At 54.4% G+C, this 19,807-nt stretch overlaps 2 protein-coding genes across 2 annotated transcripts in view; one reads left to right on the top strand and one right to left on the bottom strand.

Moving 5' to 3' along the window:
• Positions 1-7,878: 7,878 nt before the first annotated feature.
• LOC133346318 (WAS/WASL-interacting protein family member 1-like) lies at positions 7,879-16,033 on the top strand. Its single transcript, XM_061557814.1, has 4 exons — positions 7,879-8,119; positions 9,682-9,779; positions 12,344-12,488; positions 15,291-16,033. The coding sequence occupies exons 1-4, from the start codon at positions 7,879-7,881 to the stop codon at positions 16,031-16,033; spliced, it is 1,227 nt and encodes a 408-aa protein (XP_061413798.1).
• An 882-nt stretch (positions 16,034-16,915) lies between these two features.
• LOC133346376 (interleukin-6 receptor subunit beta-like) overlaps positions 16,916-19,807 on the bottom strand; it is a 35,055-nt gene continuing 32,163 nt past the window's right edge. Inside the window, exon 17 of the mRNA XM_061557885.1 lies at positions 16,916-19,156. Coding sequence (XP_061413869.1) covers positions 18,470-19,156 — 687 coding nt within the window. The 3' untranslated portion in view covers positions 16,916-18,469. The remainder of the gene's footprint in view (positions 19,157-19,807) is intronic.

Genomic DNA, 19,807 nt, shown 5'->3' with positions numbered 1-19,807 from the left:
TCACGCCTGGTCAGAGTGGAAGAGTAGGCCAAGCACCACCTGGAGCTGCCTCTAGTCTCGTGGGTAACTTCCGACGCTCTTCAGCAACAGCAGCCTGGTCAGAGTGGAAGAGTAGGACCAATCACCACCTGGAGCTGCCTCTAGTCTAGTGGGTAACTCCGACGTCTTCCATCACGCCTGGTCAGAGTGGAAGAGTAGGCCAAGCACCACCTGGAGCTGCCTCTAGTCTCGTGGGTAACTCCGACGTCTTCCATCACGCCTGGTCAGAGTGGAAGAGTAGGCCAAGCACCACCTGGAGCTGCCTCTAGTCTCGTGGGATAACTCGCCGATCCTTGCTACACGCCTGGTCAAGTGGAAGAGGTAGGCCAAGCCCCACCCTGTCTTCGTGGGTGAACGACCTACTCTTTTCAACACGCCTGGTCAGAGTGGAAAGAGTAGGCCCAAGCACCAGCCTGGTCTCGATGGTTGTACTCCGACTCTCATTCCAACACGCCTGTTCAGAGTGGAAGAGTAGGCCAAGCACCACCTGGTCTCGTGGTTGACTCCTACTCTCTTCCAACACGCCTGTTCAGAGTGGAAGAGTAGGCCAAGCACCACCTGGTCTCGTGGTTGACTCCCTACTCTCTTCCAACACGCCTGTTCAGAGTGGAAGAGTAGGCCAAGCACCACCTGGTCTCGTGGTTGACTCCTACTCTCTTCCAACACGCCTGTTCAGAGTGGAAGAGTAGGCCAAGCACCACCTGGTCTCGTGGTTGACTCCCTACTCTCTTCCAACACGCCTGTTCAGAGTGGAAGAGTAGGCCAAGCACCCTCTAGTGGAGGAGCTTCTGCCAGCAGGGCCTTGCAGCAAGGAAATTGCAGTGGCTGCGCCTTGAGGTGCTTTAAGGCTTTAAGCGACCAGTGAGTACAGTGAAGTTGTATTCGAAAGTAAATTTAAACTATTTAAGAAAACAAAAACTTGGAACGTTTACGTTTGGAAAGCAAAGAACAACAATACGCAATTAAATTTTAAAAAATAGAACTTTAGTTTATCGCGACATTTACCTCAGCAGGTAAAATTCGCTTGGCGTCCAATAGAAAAAAACGACGTTGATCGACCGACGTAATAATAATAATAACAACAACAAAGTTACAAACGTGAGACATTACCGTGCGTGCGATGAAGTTGAATTAAATGCGAGGTTCGTTTTTTAAAAAAATAAAAAAAATTCCGTCGTCGGCGTCGTCAATGGCGACACCGATGCAGGAAGCGACGGCCGCGTTCCCTCACGCGAGGCGACACTTTTGTGGTTTATTGTTGCTGCTGCTGCATACAAACTCACGAAACTAACGACGTGCGTTTACAGCAGCCTCCGATTATGTTGTGGTGTTGTTGTTGTTAACGTTTGTAAAAAGAAAAGCCAGCAAGCGGTGTTTAAACGTCACTGTCGAGATCCCCTCATAACTTGAACCGCTGTGACGTCAACTTCCTCGATAGCGGGGGGCGGGGCGGGGCGGTGGGGGGCGGGGCGATGGAGGGGGCGGGGCGGTGGGGAGGGGGCGGGGCGGTGGGGAGGGGGCGGGGCGGTGGGGAGGGGGCGGGGCGATGGAGGGGCGGGGCGATGGGGGGCGGGGCGGTGGGGAGGGGGCGGTGGGGAGGGGGCGGGGCGATGGAGGGGGCGGGGCGGTGGGGAGGGGGCGGTGCAGGGGGCGGGGAGGGTGGGGAGGGGGCGGGGCGGTGGGGAGGGGGCGGGGCGGTGGAGGGGGCGGGGCGGTGGAGGGGGCGGGGCGGTGGAGGGGGCGGGGCGGTGGAGGGGGCGGGGCGATGGAGGGGCGGGGCGATGGGGGGCGGGGCGATGGAGGGGGCGGGGCGATGGAGGGGGCGGGGCGATGGAGGGGGCGGGGCTGTGAGACAACACAGAGACAGACAGAGAGAGACACACAGAGACACACAGAGAGAGACACACACATAGACACACAGAGAGACACACCACATAGACACACAGACACACAAGCAGAGAGAGACAACACAGAGACACACAGAGAGAGGCACACCACATAGACACACACAGACAGACACACACGCAGAGAGAGACAACACAGAGACACACAGAGAGAGGCACACCACATAGACACACAGACAGACACACAAGCAGAGAGAGACAACACAGAGACACATAGAGAGAGGCACACCACATAGACACACACAGACAGACACACAAGCAGAGAGAGACAACACAGAGACACACAGAGAGAGGCACACCACATAGACACACACAGACAGACACACAAGCAGAGAGAGACAACACAGAGACACACAGAGAGAGACAACACAGAGACACACAGAGAGAGGCACACCACATAGACACACACAGACAGACACACAAGCAGAGAGATACAACACAGAGACACACAGAGAGAGACAACACAGAGACACACAGAGAGAGGCACACCACATAGACACACACAGACAGACACACAAGCAGAGAGAGACAACACAGAGACACACAGAGAGAGGCACACCACATAGACACACACAGACAGACACACAAGCAGAGAGAGACAACACAGAGACACACAGAGAGAGGCACACCACATAGACACACACAGACAGACACAAGCAGAGAGAGACAACACAGAGACACAGAGAGAGAGACACACAGAGAAAGGCACACAGAGAAAGGCACACCACATAGACACACACAGACAGACACACAAGCAGAGAGAGACAACACAGAGACACACAGAGAGAGGCACACAGAAACACACACAGAGACACACAGAGAGAGACACACAACATAGACACACAGACAGACACACACAGAGAGAGACAACACAGAGACACACAGACAGAGACACACAACATAGACACACAGACAGACACACGCAGAGAAAGACAACACAGAGACACACAGAGAGAGGCACACCACATAGACACACAAACAGACACACACGCAGAGAAAGACAACACAGAGACACACAGAGAGAGGCACACCACATAGACACACACAGACAGACACACAAGCAGAGAGAGACAACACAGAGACACAGAGAGAGGCACACCACATAGACACACACAGACAGACACACACGCAGAGAGAGACAACACAGAGACACACAGAGAGAGGCACACCACATAGACACACAGACAGACACACAAGCAGAGAGAGACAACACAGAGACACACAGACAGAGGCACACCACATAAACACACACAGACAGACACACACGCAGATAGAGACAACACAGAGACACACAGAGAGAGGCACACCACATAGACACACAGAGAGACACACAAGCAGAGAGAGACAACACAGAGACACACAGACAGAGGCACACCACATAGACACACACAGACAGACACACACGCAGAGAGAGACAACACAGAGACACACAGAGAGAGGCACACCACATAGACACACACAGACAGACACACACGCAGAGAGAGACAACACAGAGACACACAGAGAGAGGCACACCACATAGACACACAGAGAGACACACAAGCAGAGAGAGACAACACAGAGACACACAGAGAGAGACACACAGAGACACACAGAGAGAGACACACACATAGACACACAGAGAGAGACACACAGAGACACACAGAGAGAGACACACCACATAGACACACAGACAGACACACAAGCAGAGAGAGACAACACAGAGACACACAGAGAGAGACACACAGAGACACACAGAGAGAGACACACACATAGACACACAGAGAGAGACACACAGAGACACACAGAGAGAGACACACCACATAGACACACAGACAGACACACAAGCAGAGAGACAACACAGAGACACACAGAGAGAGGCACACCACATAGACACACAGACAGACAAGCAGAGAGAGACAACACAAGACACACAGAGAGAGGCACACCACATAGACACACAGACAGCCACACAAGCAGAGAGAGACAACACAGAGACACACAGAGAGAGGCACACCACATAGACACACACAGACAGACACACAAGCAGAGAGAGACAACACAGAGACACACAGAGAGAGGCACACCACATAGACACACACAGACAGACACACAAGCAGAGAGAGACAACACAGAGACACACAGAGAGAGGCACACAACACAGACAAACACAGACAGACACACAGAGAGAGACACACCACATAGACACACAGACAGACACACAAGCAGAGAGAGACAACACAGAGACACACAGAGAGAGGCACACCACATAGACACACACAGACAGACACACAGAGAGAGACACACCACATAGACACACAGACAGACACACAAGCACAGAGAGACAACACAGAGACACACATAAAGAGACACACCACATAGACACACAGACAGACACACAAGCAGAGTGACAACACAGAGACACACAGAGAGAGACACACCACATAGGCACACAGACAGACACACAAGCAGAGAGAGACAACACAGAGACACACAGACAGACACACAGAGAGAGACACACCACATAGACACACAGACAGACACACAAGCAGAGAGAGACAACACAGAGACACACAGAGAGAGGCACACCACATAGACACACACAGACAGACACACAAGCAGAGAGAGACAACACAGAGACACACAGAGAGAGGCACAAAACACAGACAAACACAGACAGACACACAGAGAGAGACACACCACATAGACACACAGACAGACACACAAGCAGAGAGAGACAACACAGAGACACACAGAGAGAGGCACACCACATAGACACACACAGACAGACACACAGAGAGAGACACACCACATAGACACACAGACAGACAAACAAGCAGAGAGAGACAACACAGAGACACACAGAGAGAGACACACCACATAGACACACAGACAGACACACAAGCAGAGAGAGACAACACAGAGACACACAGAAAGAGACACACCACATAGACACACAGACAGACACACAAGCAGAGTGACAACACAGAGACACACAGAGAGAGACACACCACATAGACACACAGACAGACACACAAGCAGAGAGAGACAACACATAGACACACAGAGAGAGGCACACCACATAGACACACACAGACAGACACACAGAGAGAGACACACCACATAGACACACAGACAGACAAACAAGCAGAGAGAGACAACACAGAGACACACAGAGAGAGACACACCACATAGACACACAGACAGACACACAAGCAGAGAGAGACAACACAGAGACACACAGAAAGAGACACACCACATAGACACACAGACAGACACACAAGCAGAGAGAGACAACACAGAGACACACAGAGAGAGGCACACCACATAGACACACAGACAGACACACAAGCAGAGAGAGACAACACAGAGACACACAGAAAGAGACACACCACATAGACACACAGACAGACACACAAGCAGAGAGAGACAACACAGAGACACACAGAGAGAGACACACCACATAGACACACAGACAGACACACAAGCAGAGAGAGACAACACAGAGACACACATAAAGAGACACACCACATAGACACACAGACAGACACACAAGCAGAGAGAGACAACACAGAGACACACAGAGAGAGGCACACCACATAGACACACAGACAGACACACAAGCAGAGAGAGACAACACAGAGACACACAGAGAGAGGCACACCACATAGACACACAGACAGACACACAAGCAGAGAGAGACAACACAGAGACACACAGAGAGAGGCACACCACATAGACACACAGACAGACACACAAGCAGAGAGAGACAACACAGAGACACACAGAAAGAGACACACCACATAGACACACAGACAGACACACAAGCAGAGAGAGACAACACAGAGACACACAGAGAGAGACACACCACATAGACACACAGACAGACACACAAGCAGAGAGAGACAACACAGAGACACACAGAAAGAGACACACCACATAGACACACAGGCAGACACACAAGCAGAGAGAGACAACACAGAGACACACAGAGAGAGGCACACCACATAGACACACAGACAGACACACAAGCAGAGTGACAACACAGAGACACACAGAGAGAGACACACAACATAGACACACAGAGACTAAAACAGCTCAGTAGTGGGCCGTACCTGGTAAAATAAAAACAATAGCTTCGTTCTTAGCTAGTTCATCAATAACAGGGTCATTGCCCGAAACGTCGCCCTATTTTATGTTGTTTTATTGTCTCCATTTTGCTGTGCCTGTGAAACCGCTGTCAAAGTTAAGCACAACCTTTTGTGCATTCAAATAATAAAGCTCCCCTCAGACTGGAAAACCTACGACTCGACTTTGCGCAAACTGTATAAAGATGTCGAACTTAAGTCAACAGCGGCATTAGGGAGGGAATGTTGTGAAACGAAAAAGCATAAATCCGCAAAAATAGCCTCCAGAAATTTCTCCAACCCTCAGCTACAACGTTAAGCAAACACACACGCACAGACAGAGAGCCAGACTCACATAGGCTCACACGCGCACAGAGACAGAGAGACAGGCTTATACAGAGAGAGCCAGACTCACGCACGCACATATACTCACACAGACTCACACACGCACAGATACTCACACAGACTCACACACGCACAGATACTTACACACGCACAGATACTCAGACAGACTCACACACGCACAGATACTCACACAGACTCACACACGCACAGAGACAGACAGGCTTATACAGAGAGAGCCAGACTCACACACGCACATATACTCACACACGCACAGATACTCACACAGACTCACACACGCACAGACACTCACACACGCACAGATACTCACACAGACTCACACACGCACAGATACTCACACAGACTCACACACGCACAGATACTCACACAGACTCACACACGCACAGAGACAGAGAGCCAGACTCACACAGACTCACACACGCACAGAGACAGAGCCAGACTCACACAGACTCACACACGCACAGACACTCACACAGACTCACAAGCGCACAGAGACAGATAGCCAGACTTATACAGAGAGAGCCAGACTCACACACGCACATAGACCGAGCCAGACTCACAGACGCACACACACAGAGACACAAACATTTACACGCACACACAAATATTGACAGGCACGCACACATATAGACTGACATAGAGACACACACACGCAGGCAAACATTGAGAGACACACACAACCACACGGAGACACACACACTAGAGAGACAGACACACACGGACAGATAAACACACAGAGAGAGAGACACACACACAGACACAGACAACACACGCATAACCACACGGAGAGAGATAGAGAGACAGACACACACAGACACACACGGACAAACACAGAGAGACAGACACACACAGAGAGACACACACACACAGAGACACACACACAAACAGACACACACACACAAACAGACACACACGGACAGACACACACAGAAACACAGAGAGGCACAGAGAGACACAGAGAGACAGACACACACACAGAGAGACACAGAGAGACAGACACACACGGACAAACACAGAGAGACACACACACACACACACGGACACACACAGAAAGACACACACAGACAGACGCACACACACAGACACACAGAAAGACATACAGAGAGACACACACACAGAGACACAGAGACACAGAGAGACACACACACAGTGAGACACAGAGAGACACACACACAGAGACACAGAGAGACACACACACAGAGACACACACAGAGAGACACACACACAGAGACACACACACAGAGACACACACAGACACACAGAGAGACGCACACACAGAGACACGCACAGAGAGACAACACACACACACAGACACACAGAGTTACACAGAGACACACACACACAGACACACTGCGATGATTTCATCCGCCAACCCTCCATATCACCTCCTCCTATTTCCCATCATCATCATCGTCGGCACCACCACCAGCAGCAGCAGCATCAGCAGCAGCATCAGCAGCAGGGCGATGGCTCCTCCACTGCCGCCGGCGTCTCGACGTTCCGGGCTCGGCCCTGCCTCAGGCAGCATCGTGGAGATGATGCAGGTGGAGAGGGTGCAGCAAGGGGGAGCTCGAGGGGGGCCCCCCGCGACCCTGCACCCATACCTACGTCTCCTGTCGGTGATGGGAGGTGGAGGGGGGGGTGGAGGGGGGGGGCGCAGGACGTGGGGGGACGCGGTGACCCTGCGCAGCCTGCAAGTCCAGCCAGGTAACCCCGACTCTTACATACAGACGATGACGACGACGATGACGATGATGATGACGACGATGATGACGATGACGACGACGATGATGACGACGATGAGCGGAGTTGGCGTGACGACGATGATGATGACGACGATGATGATGATGACGACGATGATGATGATGACGACGATGATGATGACGACGATGATGATGACGACGATGATGATGACGACGATGATGATGACGACGATGATGACGATGACGACGACGATGATGACGACGATGAGCGGAGTTGGCGTGACGACGATGATGATGACGACGATGATGATGATGACGACGATGATGATGATGACGACGATGATGACGACGATGATGATGACGACGATGATGATGACGACGATGATGATGACGACGATGATGACGATGACGACGACGATGATGACGACGATGAGCGGAGTTGGCGTGACGACGATGATGATGACGACGATGATGATGACGACGATGATGACGATGGCGACGACGATGATGACGACGATGAGCGGAGTTGGCGTGACGACGATGATGATGACGACGATGATGATGATGACGACGATGATGATGATGACGACGATGATGATGAGCGGAGTTGGCGTGACGACGATGACGACGATGATGATGACGACGATGATGATGATGACGACGATGATGATGAGCGGAGTTGGCGTGACGACGATGACGACGATGATGATGACGACGATGATGATGATGACGACGACGATGATGAGCGGAGTTGGCGTGACGACGATGACGACGATGATGATGACGACGATGATGATGATGACGACGATGACGATGATGACGACGATGACGATGATGACGACGATGATGATGAGCGGAGTTGTCGTGACGACGCTTCACGCTGCCTTGACGAGGAAGTCTGCAGGGAGGTGTCTCTGTGGATCGGTCGTGGGGGCGAGCGCGCGCGGAGCGCAACGACTGGAGTCGACCGCGGCTGCTGCTGGGTTTTTTAATGACCTACGACGATGATGACGACGATGATGAATGATGATGAAAAATGATGATAATGATGATGAAGAATGATGATAATGATGATGAAGAATGATAATGATGAATGGATGATGATGAATGATGATGATGAAGATGATAATAATGGATGATGATGATGAACGATGATTAACGATGATGAATAATGATGAAGAATGATGATGATAATGAATGATAATAGGTGCTCGCAGACTCGCAACTCTTAAAACAGGGGGTGGCGGTGGGGAGCGATAGTGTAGCGGTTAGCGCGCTGCGCTATGAACCTGGCGACCCGGGTTCGATTCCCGCTCACGGCTAACACCAGTGACGATTATCTGAACCGGTCCTGGACCTCCCCGAGGTCGACTCAGCCTTAAATGAGTACCTGGTGCGGTGTGTAAACATCGCCACTGGGGAGACAAAGGCGGTCGGGCGTGGTGCTGGCCACCCACCCCCTCGTGTACCGTTTCGGCCTTCATTGGTGCTCGCTAACAGCACTTACCCCAAAAGTCTGTTAAGACTACACGGGGGATCTTTGTCTATCCCCCTGTCACCGTGCAGGGAGTCCCAGGGGCCAGCTCTGCTTCAATGCCTCGGGCCTCAGGACACCCGGCACCGTTCTGAGATTGGTCCTTCGAAGGCGCGTGCTGGAATTCAAGGTACAGTTGTACATCGTCGTCGTCATCGTCGTCGTCATCGTAGTCGTCGACATGATGATGATGACGAACATCATCACGATCCATGGGGCAGATAGCACAGTAGTAGCAGTCCGTGGTAGTGGTGGTGATGCACGTCTCTTCACGTGCCGCTTCCACTTTCTCTCTCGATCTCTGTGTGTGTCTCTGTGTGTGTGTCTCTCTGTGTGTGTGTGTGTCTCTCTCTGTCTCTCTGTGTGTGTGTGTCTCTCTCTCTCTGTGTGTGGGTCTCTCTCTCTCTGTGTGTCTCTCTCTGGGATCGGTGCCAGACAAGAAGTGGCCACCTCTTGTCTGGCACCGATCCCTCTCTGTTAGAGGTCTTCCTCTGTATCTCCGTTTATAGGTCTGTCTATGTGTGTGTCTGTGTGTGTGTCTGTGTGTGTGTCTGTCTGTCTGTGTGTCTGTCTGTCTGTGTGTCTGTCTTTGTGTGTGTCTGTGTGTGTGTCTGTGTGTGTCTGTATGTATGTATGCATGTGTCTGTATGTGTGTGTCTGTCTGTGTGTCTGTCTGTGTGTCTATGTCTGTGTGTCTATGTGTGTCTGACTGTATGTCTGTGTCTGTCTGTGTCTGTCTCTATGTCTGTGTGTCTGTATGTCTGTATGTGTGTCTGTCTCTATGTCTGTGTCTGTCTCTGTCTGTGTGTCTGTATGTCTGTATGTGTGTCTGTCTCTATGTATGTCTGTCTGTATGTCTGTATGTGTAATTTCTTTCGCACCGTACGCAGCCAACCCTGCTAACAACCACCATCGCCATCACGATCCGAGGCACAGACAGCAGCCACAGCAGCAGCCACAGCAGCAGCAGCAGCCGCAGCAGCAGCCGCAGCAGCAGCAGCCGCCGCCGCAGCAGCAGCCGCAGCAGCAGCAGCAGCCACAGCAGCAGCCACAGCAGCAGCCACAGCAGCAGCAGCAGCCACAGCAGCAGCAGCCACAGCAGCCGCAGCAGCAGCAGCCACAGCAGCAGCCACAGCAGCAGCAGCAGCCACAGCAGCAGCAGCCACAGCAGCAGCAGTAGCAGCAGCAGCCGCAGCAGCCACAGCAGCAGCCACAGCAGCAGCCACAGCAGCAGCCACAGCAGCAGCCACAGCAGCAGCCACAGCAGCAGTAGCCACAGCAGTAGCAGCAGCAGCCGCAGCAGCCACAGCAGCAGCAGCAGCCGCAGCAGCAGCAGCCACAGCAGCAGCCACAGCAGCAGCAGCAGCAGCAGCCGCAGCAGCAGCCACAGCAGCAGCCGCAGCAGCAGCCGCAGCAGCCACAGCAGCAGCCGCAGCAGCAGCAGCCACAGCAGCAGCCACAGCAGCAGCCACAGCAGCAGCCACAGCAGCAGCAGCAGCAGCCGCAGCAGCAGCAGCCACAGCAGCAGCCGCAGCAGCAGCCGCAGCAGCAGCAGCCACAGCAGCAGCAGCAGCCACAGCAGCAGCAACCGCAGCAGCAGCAGCCGTAGCAGCAGCCACAGCAGCAGCAGCCACAGCAGCAGCCGCAGCAGCAGCCGCAGCAGCAGCAGCAGCCGCAGCAGCAGCAGCCGCAGCAGCAACAGCAGCAGCCACAGCAGCAGCAGCAGCCCCAGTAGCAGCCACAGCAGCAGCAGCAGCCGCAGCAGCAGCCACAGCAGCAGCAGCCGCAGCCGCAGCAGCCGCAGCAGCAGCAGCCACAGCAGCAGCAGCAGCCGCAGCAGCAGCCGCAGCAGCAGCAGCCACAGCAGCAGCCACAGCAGCAACAGCAGCAGCTGCAGCAGCCGCAGCAGCTGCAGCAGCAGCCATAGCAGCCCCAGCAGCAGCAGCCACAGCAGCTGCAGCAGCAGCTGTAGCAGCAGCAGCAGCTGGAGGAGCGTCCACTGCTCGCCTCGTCACTGCCCATTCCTCACAGCCACAATCCTGGCCGATGTCCCCCCGTCGTCACCTTGCCCCCACCGCCAGGGTCACCACCACCGTGACCCCTTTGTTGGTGTTGTTGTTTGACTTGCATCCCACTGGGATGTTTGCACAGCGTTGCTTTTTTCTGGAAGACTTTGCAGTTTTGTCCTGAAATTTTCTGTTTGCGCATAGTCACTTTAATATGCTTTCTTGTTCATGTTTTTTGTTTGTTGCGGTTGCACCCGATTCAAGAGCCGAATGGCTCACAGGGCTATACCAAATAAATGAAATGAAACTGAAAAAAATTAACCCGTAAAAACAAAGTTTCTCACTATAAATCCTTTATATGCGTGGCGGCTCGAGTCCTCTCGTCCTCTGGCTTGAGATGGCTGCCACCAATGGGTCAGATGATTGCCTGCCACCATTAAGCAATTGTAATTAAATATTTTTAAAAAATCCTAAAAAGTGTAAAATTTTGGAAAAAATTTTCACGAAAATTAATTGTCACGCACAACGAGTCTGTGTGCAAAATGTCAGCTCGATTGGATCACGGGAAGTGGGTTAAAAAACGACCGAAAGATTTGCACGGTCGTAAGCGCGCAAGCAAGCAAGTGAACTTAATATAAAGGATTTTAAAAAACCCTCTGACTCCTAATGCCCCCCCCCCCTCCGCCAGAACGACCTGCAGGGCGAGGGCGACTTCCTCAGCGTCGGGGTGTCGGTGCTCAGCGTCCACCCGAGTCGACCACCCCACTGGCTCGACCGCTCCACCATCAGCCTGGCCCGGCACTCGACCCGCGCGGCTCCCCGACACACCGCTGGTGAGGTCACCTGTGGCAGAGATGCCGTGCGTGGCGTCGATTCTGAACGTGGAGGGGGAAAATCGGAGGACCCGGGGAAAAATCCACGCGACCACCACACAAACAAACAATAAACACAAACAATAGGACTTCACAAGATGTCAGAAATGCGAGTGGACTCAACATGGTTAGTTAAAAAATATTTTAATATGGCATTTTTGTTGTACACACAAAAGTGACATTACATTCATAAAAGGGTTTGTTATTAAATTGTTTTTAATCATTATTATTCATCTTCAGTGTAAAATGCCTCCAGACCTTTCAAGCAATTCACACGCGGGGAAACACTCAACGGCAGTCTTCAGTGTGGTTTTAAAAATAAATCTGCCACAGTCGATTAACGATCATCATCTCGGGCGCCGCGGTGGCTAGGATGTTGACTACCTCGCCTGGTGTACAGGAGGTCGTGGGTTCGATCACGACCCCTTACGCCTGCTGCTGTATATTTGGAGTTTGCGTGTCTCTCTCTGTGGTGAGATGTTAACTACCTCGCCTGGTGTACAGGAGGTCGTGGGTTCACTCCTGACCCTGACGCCTGCTGCTGTATATTTTGAGTCTGCGTGTCTCTCCCTCCCTGTGGTGAGATGTTAATTACCTCGCCTGGTATACAGGAGGTCGTGGGTTCACTCCTGACCCTGACGCCTGCTGCTGTATATTTGGAGTCTGCGTGTCTCTCTCCCTGTGGTGAGATGTTAACTACCTCGCCTGGTGTACAGGAGGTCGTGGGTTCAGTCCTGACCCTGACGCCTGCTGCTGTATATTTGGAGTCTGCGTGTCTCTCTCTCTCTCTCTGTGGTGAGATGTTAACTACCTCGCCTGGTGTACAGGAGGTCGTGGGTTCAGTCTCGACCCGACGCCTGCTGCTGCTGTATGTGGAGTCTGCGTGTCTATCTCTCTCCCTGTGGTGAGATGTTAACTACCTCGCCTGGTGTACAGGAGGTCGTGGGTTCAATCCTGACCTTGACGACGCCTGCTGCTGTATATTTGGAGTTGGCGTCTCTCTCTCTCCCTGTGGTGAGATGTTAACTACCTCGCCTGGTGTACAGGAGGTCGTGGGTTCAGTCCTGACCCTGACGACACCTGCTGCTGTATATTTGGAGTCTGCGTGTCTCTCTCTCACCCCGTGGTCGCGTGGATTTTTCTCCGGGTGTTCCCCCCCTCCACATTTAGGATGGACGTCACCACGCGTTCAGAGTATTTGGCTGCTGCTGCTTTAAATGTCCACGTGATGATAATCCACTTCAATTAGTCTTCATTTGTGGTAGCCAGGTCACTTCAGTGGGACATACCTGGTCAAATAAAAGTAGCTTTTCGTCATATATTAGTTATAACTCGTACAAAAGCCACAAAATCAACACTCGTGCATAGGCGGGCTGAATTTCCCATCAAATAAAAAGTCAAAATCAGTCCGCTCATCATGGCGTGATCCTGAGCAAGGGTTACGCAACATGTACGTACGTATGGAGAAGATCGTCACTCGAGACGATGATTTCAGAGTGGCACAGCTCCCAGTGGCTTCCGAACATCGGAGGGAAGGGAAGAGCGTTCCAGACGGCCGCAGAAACAGCGCGTCTGGAACGATGCCGCGAGTCCATGGGTCTCTGTGTGAGTCCATGGGTCTCTGTGTGAGTCCACGGGTCTCTGTGTGAGTCCACGGGTCTCTGTGTGAGTCCCTGGGTCTCTGTGTGAGTCTACGGGTCTCTGTGTGAGTCTACGGGTCTCTGTGTGAGTCTACGGGTCTCTGTGTGAGTCTACGGGTCTCTGTGTGAGTCTACGGGTCTCTGTGTGAGTCTACGGGTCTCTGTGTGAGTCTACGGGTCTCTGTGTGAGTCTACGGGTCTCTGTGTGAGTCTACGGGTCTCTGTGTGAGTCTACGGGTCTCTGTGTGAGTCTACGGGTCTCTGTGTGAGTCTACGGGTCTCTGTGTGAGTCTACGGGTCTCTGTGTGAGTCTACGGGTCTCTGTGTGAGTCTACGGGTCTCTATGTATGAATGTTGAACTTCTTTCGCACCGTGCTAATCGGCGGTGCAGGGGAAGGACAACAAACTAAACACATCAACAACAACAACGAGCAGTTCTAAAGAAATCATTTAAAAGTGCATCACAGCTCTCGGTAGCGTCTTCGTATCGGAAGGAAGAGAGCGTTCCAGACGGCCGCAGAAGCAGCAGCATCTGAAAGCGCCGCGCGACGCTGGCGATGCGGTGACCAGTACCGTCTTTGTTCGACGGTCAGCCAAAAGCCGCTGTTGCTGCTACTCCTGCTGCTGGCCGGAGTTTGCACGATGCTTTAGTCGCCGATGGCTTTGCGCTGGAAGAACGGAAGCACCAACACCGGATGTCCTTGATGCACCCAACGACTGCCGCTGCTTTTGCTCCGTCACACGGCACGCCGATCAACATCGGCGCTTGGCCTTTGAGATGACGGCGAGGCAAATGAGAATGGCGATTTTGACGTCCCGCGCATTTGAATTAGCTGCCACGAGCGATATCCAGGTCGCTTCTGAACAATAAGCTGAATGGCTCGGCCGGACTTTACCTTGTAAGTTGAAAAAACAAATGTTTTAGTTATATTTGTATATTTTTTTTAAAGTGATTTGTTTACTTTTAAAATACTTTGCGAAATTGAAATTGTTTTGTTGTTGAAACGTCACGACCCCGTGCCCCTACCTGTGACGCACCTGTGCAAAAAGAGCTTCATAACTCATCAGATTCCTCCTGCAGTATAAAGACTGATTCCGATTCTGACACCAACCCCATCCCTAGACGCTGGCTCCGGATCAAAGACTGGACTCCAACATAAACCCGGAACTGGACGTCAGCTAGGGGGAGGCTCCGAGTCAGAGGGTGGACTCCAATCCGGACCGGGAGTCGAACCCACAGCAAAACCAGAACCCGGATCGGAAGTGGAACGGAGGCCACGACTGGAATTCGGTTTGCCTGTGGGACCCACCGGCAAACCGGAATCTGGACTAGAACTGGATCCACCGGGGGGGGTGGGACCCAAGCCACAACCAACACCCCGACCGGAATCAAAACCCGGGTCGGACCCCGATCCGGGAACGGGTCCCATCTCAAAACCGGGGGCTCGATCCGAATCCGGTCCACGCCAGAGAGCGCCACCGCCGCCACCACCACCGCTGCCGCCGCCTGTCGCAAGTCCAAACCCCGGGCCTGGCGTTCGCCGGGAGCCGGATCAGGACCGTGGTTTCGCTGGCGCGGCGCCGCCGCCGGCGGCCCCCTACGACGTGTTTGACGTGACGGCGGCGCTGAGCGGCGCTGGCGACCCCGCGTCCCTCTGCTTCTCGCTGCGCTTCAGCGACGAGGCGGGCAGCCTGGTGCTGCACCACGAGCTGGCGCGCAGCTTCTACGCCCTCGAGCACCGCGGCGGCGGCGACGGCGGCGCCAGCATCGACAACGACGCCAACAACAACAACGCTAACAACAACGCTAACCACAACGCCGCGCCGCCGCTGCTGCTAGCGTACGTCGACTTGCCGGCCCGGTAGTGCCGCCAACGGTGGGTGGGTGAGTGGTGGGTGGCTGGTGGGTGGGTGACTGGTGGGTGAGTGAGTGGTGGGTGGCTGGTGGGTGGGTGGTGGCTGAGTGGTTGGGTGGTGGGTGGGTGGTGGCTGGGTGGGTGACTGGTGGGTGGGTGGTGGGTGGCCGTGCCAACAACAACAACAACGCTATCACAACTGCGCCGCTGCTGCGAGCGTGCGTCGACTTGCCGGCCCGGGCAGCATCGCAAAGTTGGTACTCGTTTTACTCACCCCCCACCACCCCACATGGATGGCTGATGGGCTGAGTCAACCCCCGCCCACCCAACCCCCCCCCCCCACCACCAACCAGGACGTGAACCCGTGACACTTCCGACCGACCTGCTGCGTGGGTTAACCGCCGTGGTTTACCCCCCGGATGAACCCCGGCCTGACCGTACACGACGCTCAGCTTTAACTACAAAGAGACGCACACAGGAGGCTCGGGCCGTGCTACGCGCAAACTTCTTTCGCGCCGTACGAAGCCAACGGGGCTACGTACGGATGTGCACGGCAAGCGCAGAGGCTAAACGACTACGTTCGTTTTGTCGCAACAACAACAACAACGACGACAACAACAACAACAACGACAACAACGACGACCACGCGCGCCAAATTTTCCCGGGGGCGATCGTTTGAAAAATTGCCCGCGACAGTGAAGAGGTCTTCTCCTTTGGCACGGCGAGCGAGGAGGTTCAAACGTACACAACATGTAACAGCAACCAAAGAGGTTCACCCCCCACAACACCCTCCCCCCCCACAACCCCCCCCACAACCCCCCCCCACAACATCCCCCCCCACCCCCACAACACCCCCACCCCCACCATCCCCCCCCGCTCTCTTGCCAGCGTATTGCCAAAACGACCGCCAGGCATCAGAGACTCGCTTTACAATCTTTTCTCCGCCAATTCTCCGGGTTTTATAAGACACCCAGCCCCCCCCCCCCCACTTCCCCCCACCCCCCCTCATCCCCCACCACACCGCGCCCCCCCCCGAAGGCGGAAAGAAAAAGCCGCAATAAACGCCTGGCACCAAAAAGTCGGTGTTAGATTGTCTAACAACATCTGGTGTCTCTCTCTTTCTCGCACGCACAAAAGACAAAGATCCCCCGTGTAGCCTCTCACAGACTGTCGGGGTACGTGCCGTTAGTTGTGAGTAGCAGCAGCACCTATGAAGGAGACAAAGATCCCCCGTGTAGCCTCTAACAGACTGTCGGGGCAAGTGCTGTTAGTAGCGTGTAGCAGCAGCGCCTATTAAGGAGACAAAGACAAAGGTCCCCCGTGTAGCCTCTAACAGGCTGTCGGGGCAAGTGCTGTTAGCGAGTAGCAGCAGCACTTATGAAGGAGACAAAGATCCCCCGTGTAGCCTCTAACAGACTGTAGGGGCAAGTGCTGTTAGCGAGTAGCAGCAGCAGCAACTATGAAGGAGACAAAGACAAAGATCCCCCGTGTAGCCTCTAACAGGCTGTCGGGGCAAGTGCTGTTAGCAAGTAGCAGCAGCAGCGCCTATGAAGGAGACAAAGACAAAGATCCCCCGTGTAGCCTCTAACAGACCGTCGGGGCAAGTGCTGTTAGCGAGTAGCAGCAGCGCCTATGACACACAGACACACACGCAGACACACAACAAAGACAAAGATCCCCTGTATAGTCTTAACAGACTCGGGGCAAGTGCTGTTAGTGAGTCACAGCACCTATGAAGGCCGGCACTGTGGCACACGAGGGGGTGGAGGTGGCCAGCACCACGCCCGGCCGCCTTTGTCTCCCTCAGTGACGATGTTTATTACACACACAGCACCAGGTACTCATTTGAGACTGAGTCGACCTAGTGGAGGCCTCAGGACCGGTTCCGATAATCGTCACCGGTGTTTGGTGGCCGTGAGCGGGAATCGAACTCGTGTCCTAGCCGGGGTTCAACAAAGCGTGGTGACGTCGGTTCTAAACGTGGAGAGGAAAAACAGGAGGACCCTGGAGAAAAATTCACGCCACCACCACGGTGAGAGAGAGAGAGACACGCAGACTCCAAATACACAGCAGCAGCAGCAGGCATCGTCGGAGGTCGGAATCGAATCCACGACCTCCTGTGTACCAGGCGAGGGAGTTAACATCTCCTAGCCACCGTGGTGCCCCTTGAACCCAGTGCTTCGACCCGGGTATCTTGCCCTTTTGAGAAGTCCATGGCGGTGATAAAAAAAAAACAGCAGCAGCAGTAAAAAAGAATCTACATTCACGTACAACAAATTGAAAACGTTCGTTCGTTTGTTTGAAAGGCACGCGTTCCAAAACCACACAATGTTTGTCGGCGAGAAAAGAAAAATGCGGCTTGCGTGCTGCTCCCCGCCTCTCTCTCACACGGCGGCAGTTCATTCCACCCCCCGGTGATCGTAGCCGAGCCCGCCTGCGATTCCGTTCACAAACCCCCGACGGCGATCAGCTTCGCGATGTCGAAGTCGTCCGGCAGCCTCAGCTGCCCGCCGTCGCCAAATCCCGCCGCGCCGGAATCCGGCGACAGCGGCGGCATGAGGTGCGAGAAATCGTTGCAGCCGGAGGGCGGCGTCCCGCACGCCGCTCCGCCTCCACCGTCGCCACCGCACCGCAAGTCCAACGCGGAAAATCTCTCCTCCTCCTCCTCCTCCTCGTCGTCCTCGGCATCTCCCTGCCGACCTACGGCCTGCGGGATCGCCGCCCCCACCGCCTCCTCGTCCTCGGCCCTCCCGCCGGCCGTGCCCATCGCCTCGCACGACTCGTCCTCCCCGGCGGCGGTAGAGCCCGGTGCCAGCCGCACGATCTCGAGGCCCGAGCTGACAGGCAGCGTCTTGAAGTAGCCGGTGGACACGATGACCCGCGGCGCCGGCGCGGCGGCAGCGTCGCCGCTGGCGGCGGTGAGCGAAGGGCACCGAGGCGTCGACAGCCCGGACGAGCCCCCGACGCCGCTGCTCGACTCGCTGTCGGCGTCGGGGTCGGCGTCGCCCGCCTCGGTGATCGTCGAGCGGCACTTGCCGCCCTTGCCGCCGCCGGAGACGCCGTCGGCGGTGACGCCGTCGGCGGTGACGGGCGATACGAACGCGTCGTCCGAGGGGAACGCCGAGTAGGAGCACTGGAGGAGGGGGGGGGGGGCACCGGAGGTTCGCACATTAGGGTGCGGGCGGGCAATCGTCTGCACACGCACGAGCCGCCGAACCTTCACCCGGCACTCGAGTGCCCACTGGGGAGACAAAGACGGCCGAGGTTGGGGGGAAGGGGGGGGTTGTGCGTGCGCGGTGTGGATAAAGTGAGATTCACGCTCGAATTGTGCCGTTGTTGTTTTTGTTAAGAGCTGGTAACTCCATCTCCCCGTGCGATCTGTACACGCTGTACACGCAAGCGCCGCGCCGGGGAGACAAAGACGGCCGAGGGGGGGGGGGTGCATGCGTGCGTGGTTTGGAGGAGGTGGAATTTCCACTCGAATCGTGCTACTGTTTTAGAGGTGGGCTCTCCATCTCTCGGTGTGCTGGACATCGGTGAAGAAGAGTTCCGAAGCTCATCGGACTCCTGCAGGATAAAGATTCTGATGGTGATTCTGGTGGTTGTACAGTGGGGGTGGGGGGGGGTTCAGCTGACTCACTACGATGCTCCCACCAGGTTCTCAATCACCAGTGACTCACACAGAGACCCATAGACTGACATAAAGACCCATAGACTCGCATAGAGACCCACAGACTCATACACAGACCCACAGACTCACACAGAGACCTATAGACTCACACAG

The sequence above is a fragment of the Lethenteron reissneri genome, chromosome 24 (genome assembly GCF_015708825.2).
Source record: "Lethenteron reissneri isolate LAM-NWPU_2019-01 chromosome 24, ASM1570882v1, whole genome shotgun sequence".
NCBI classification, from domain to species: domain Eukaryota; kingdom Metazoa; phylum Chordata; class Hyperoartia; order Petromyzontiformes; family Petromyzontidae; genus Lethenteron; species Lethenteron reissneri.
This window is presented reverse-complemented; position numbering and strand designations above follow the sequence as displayed.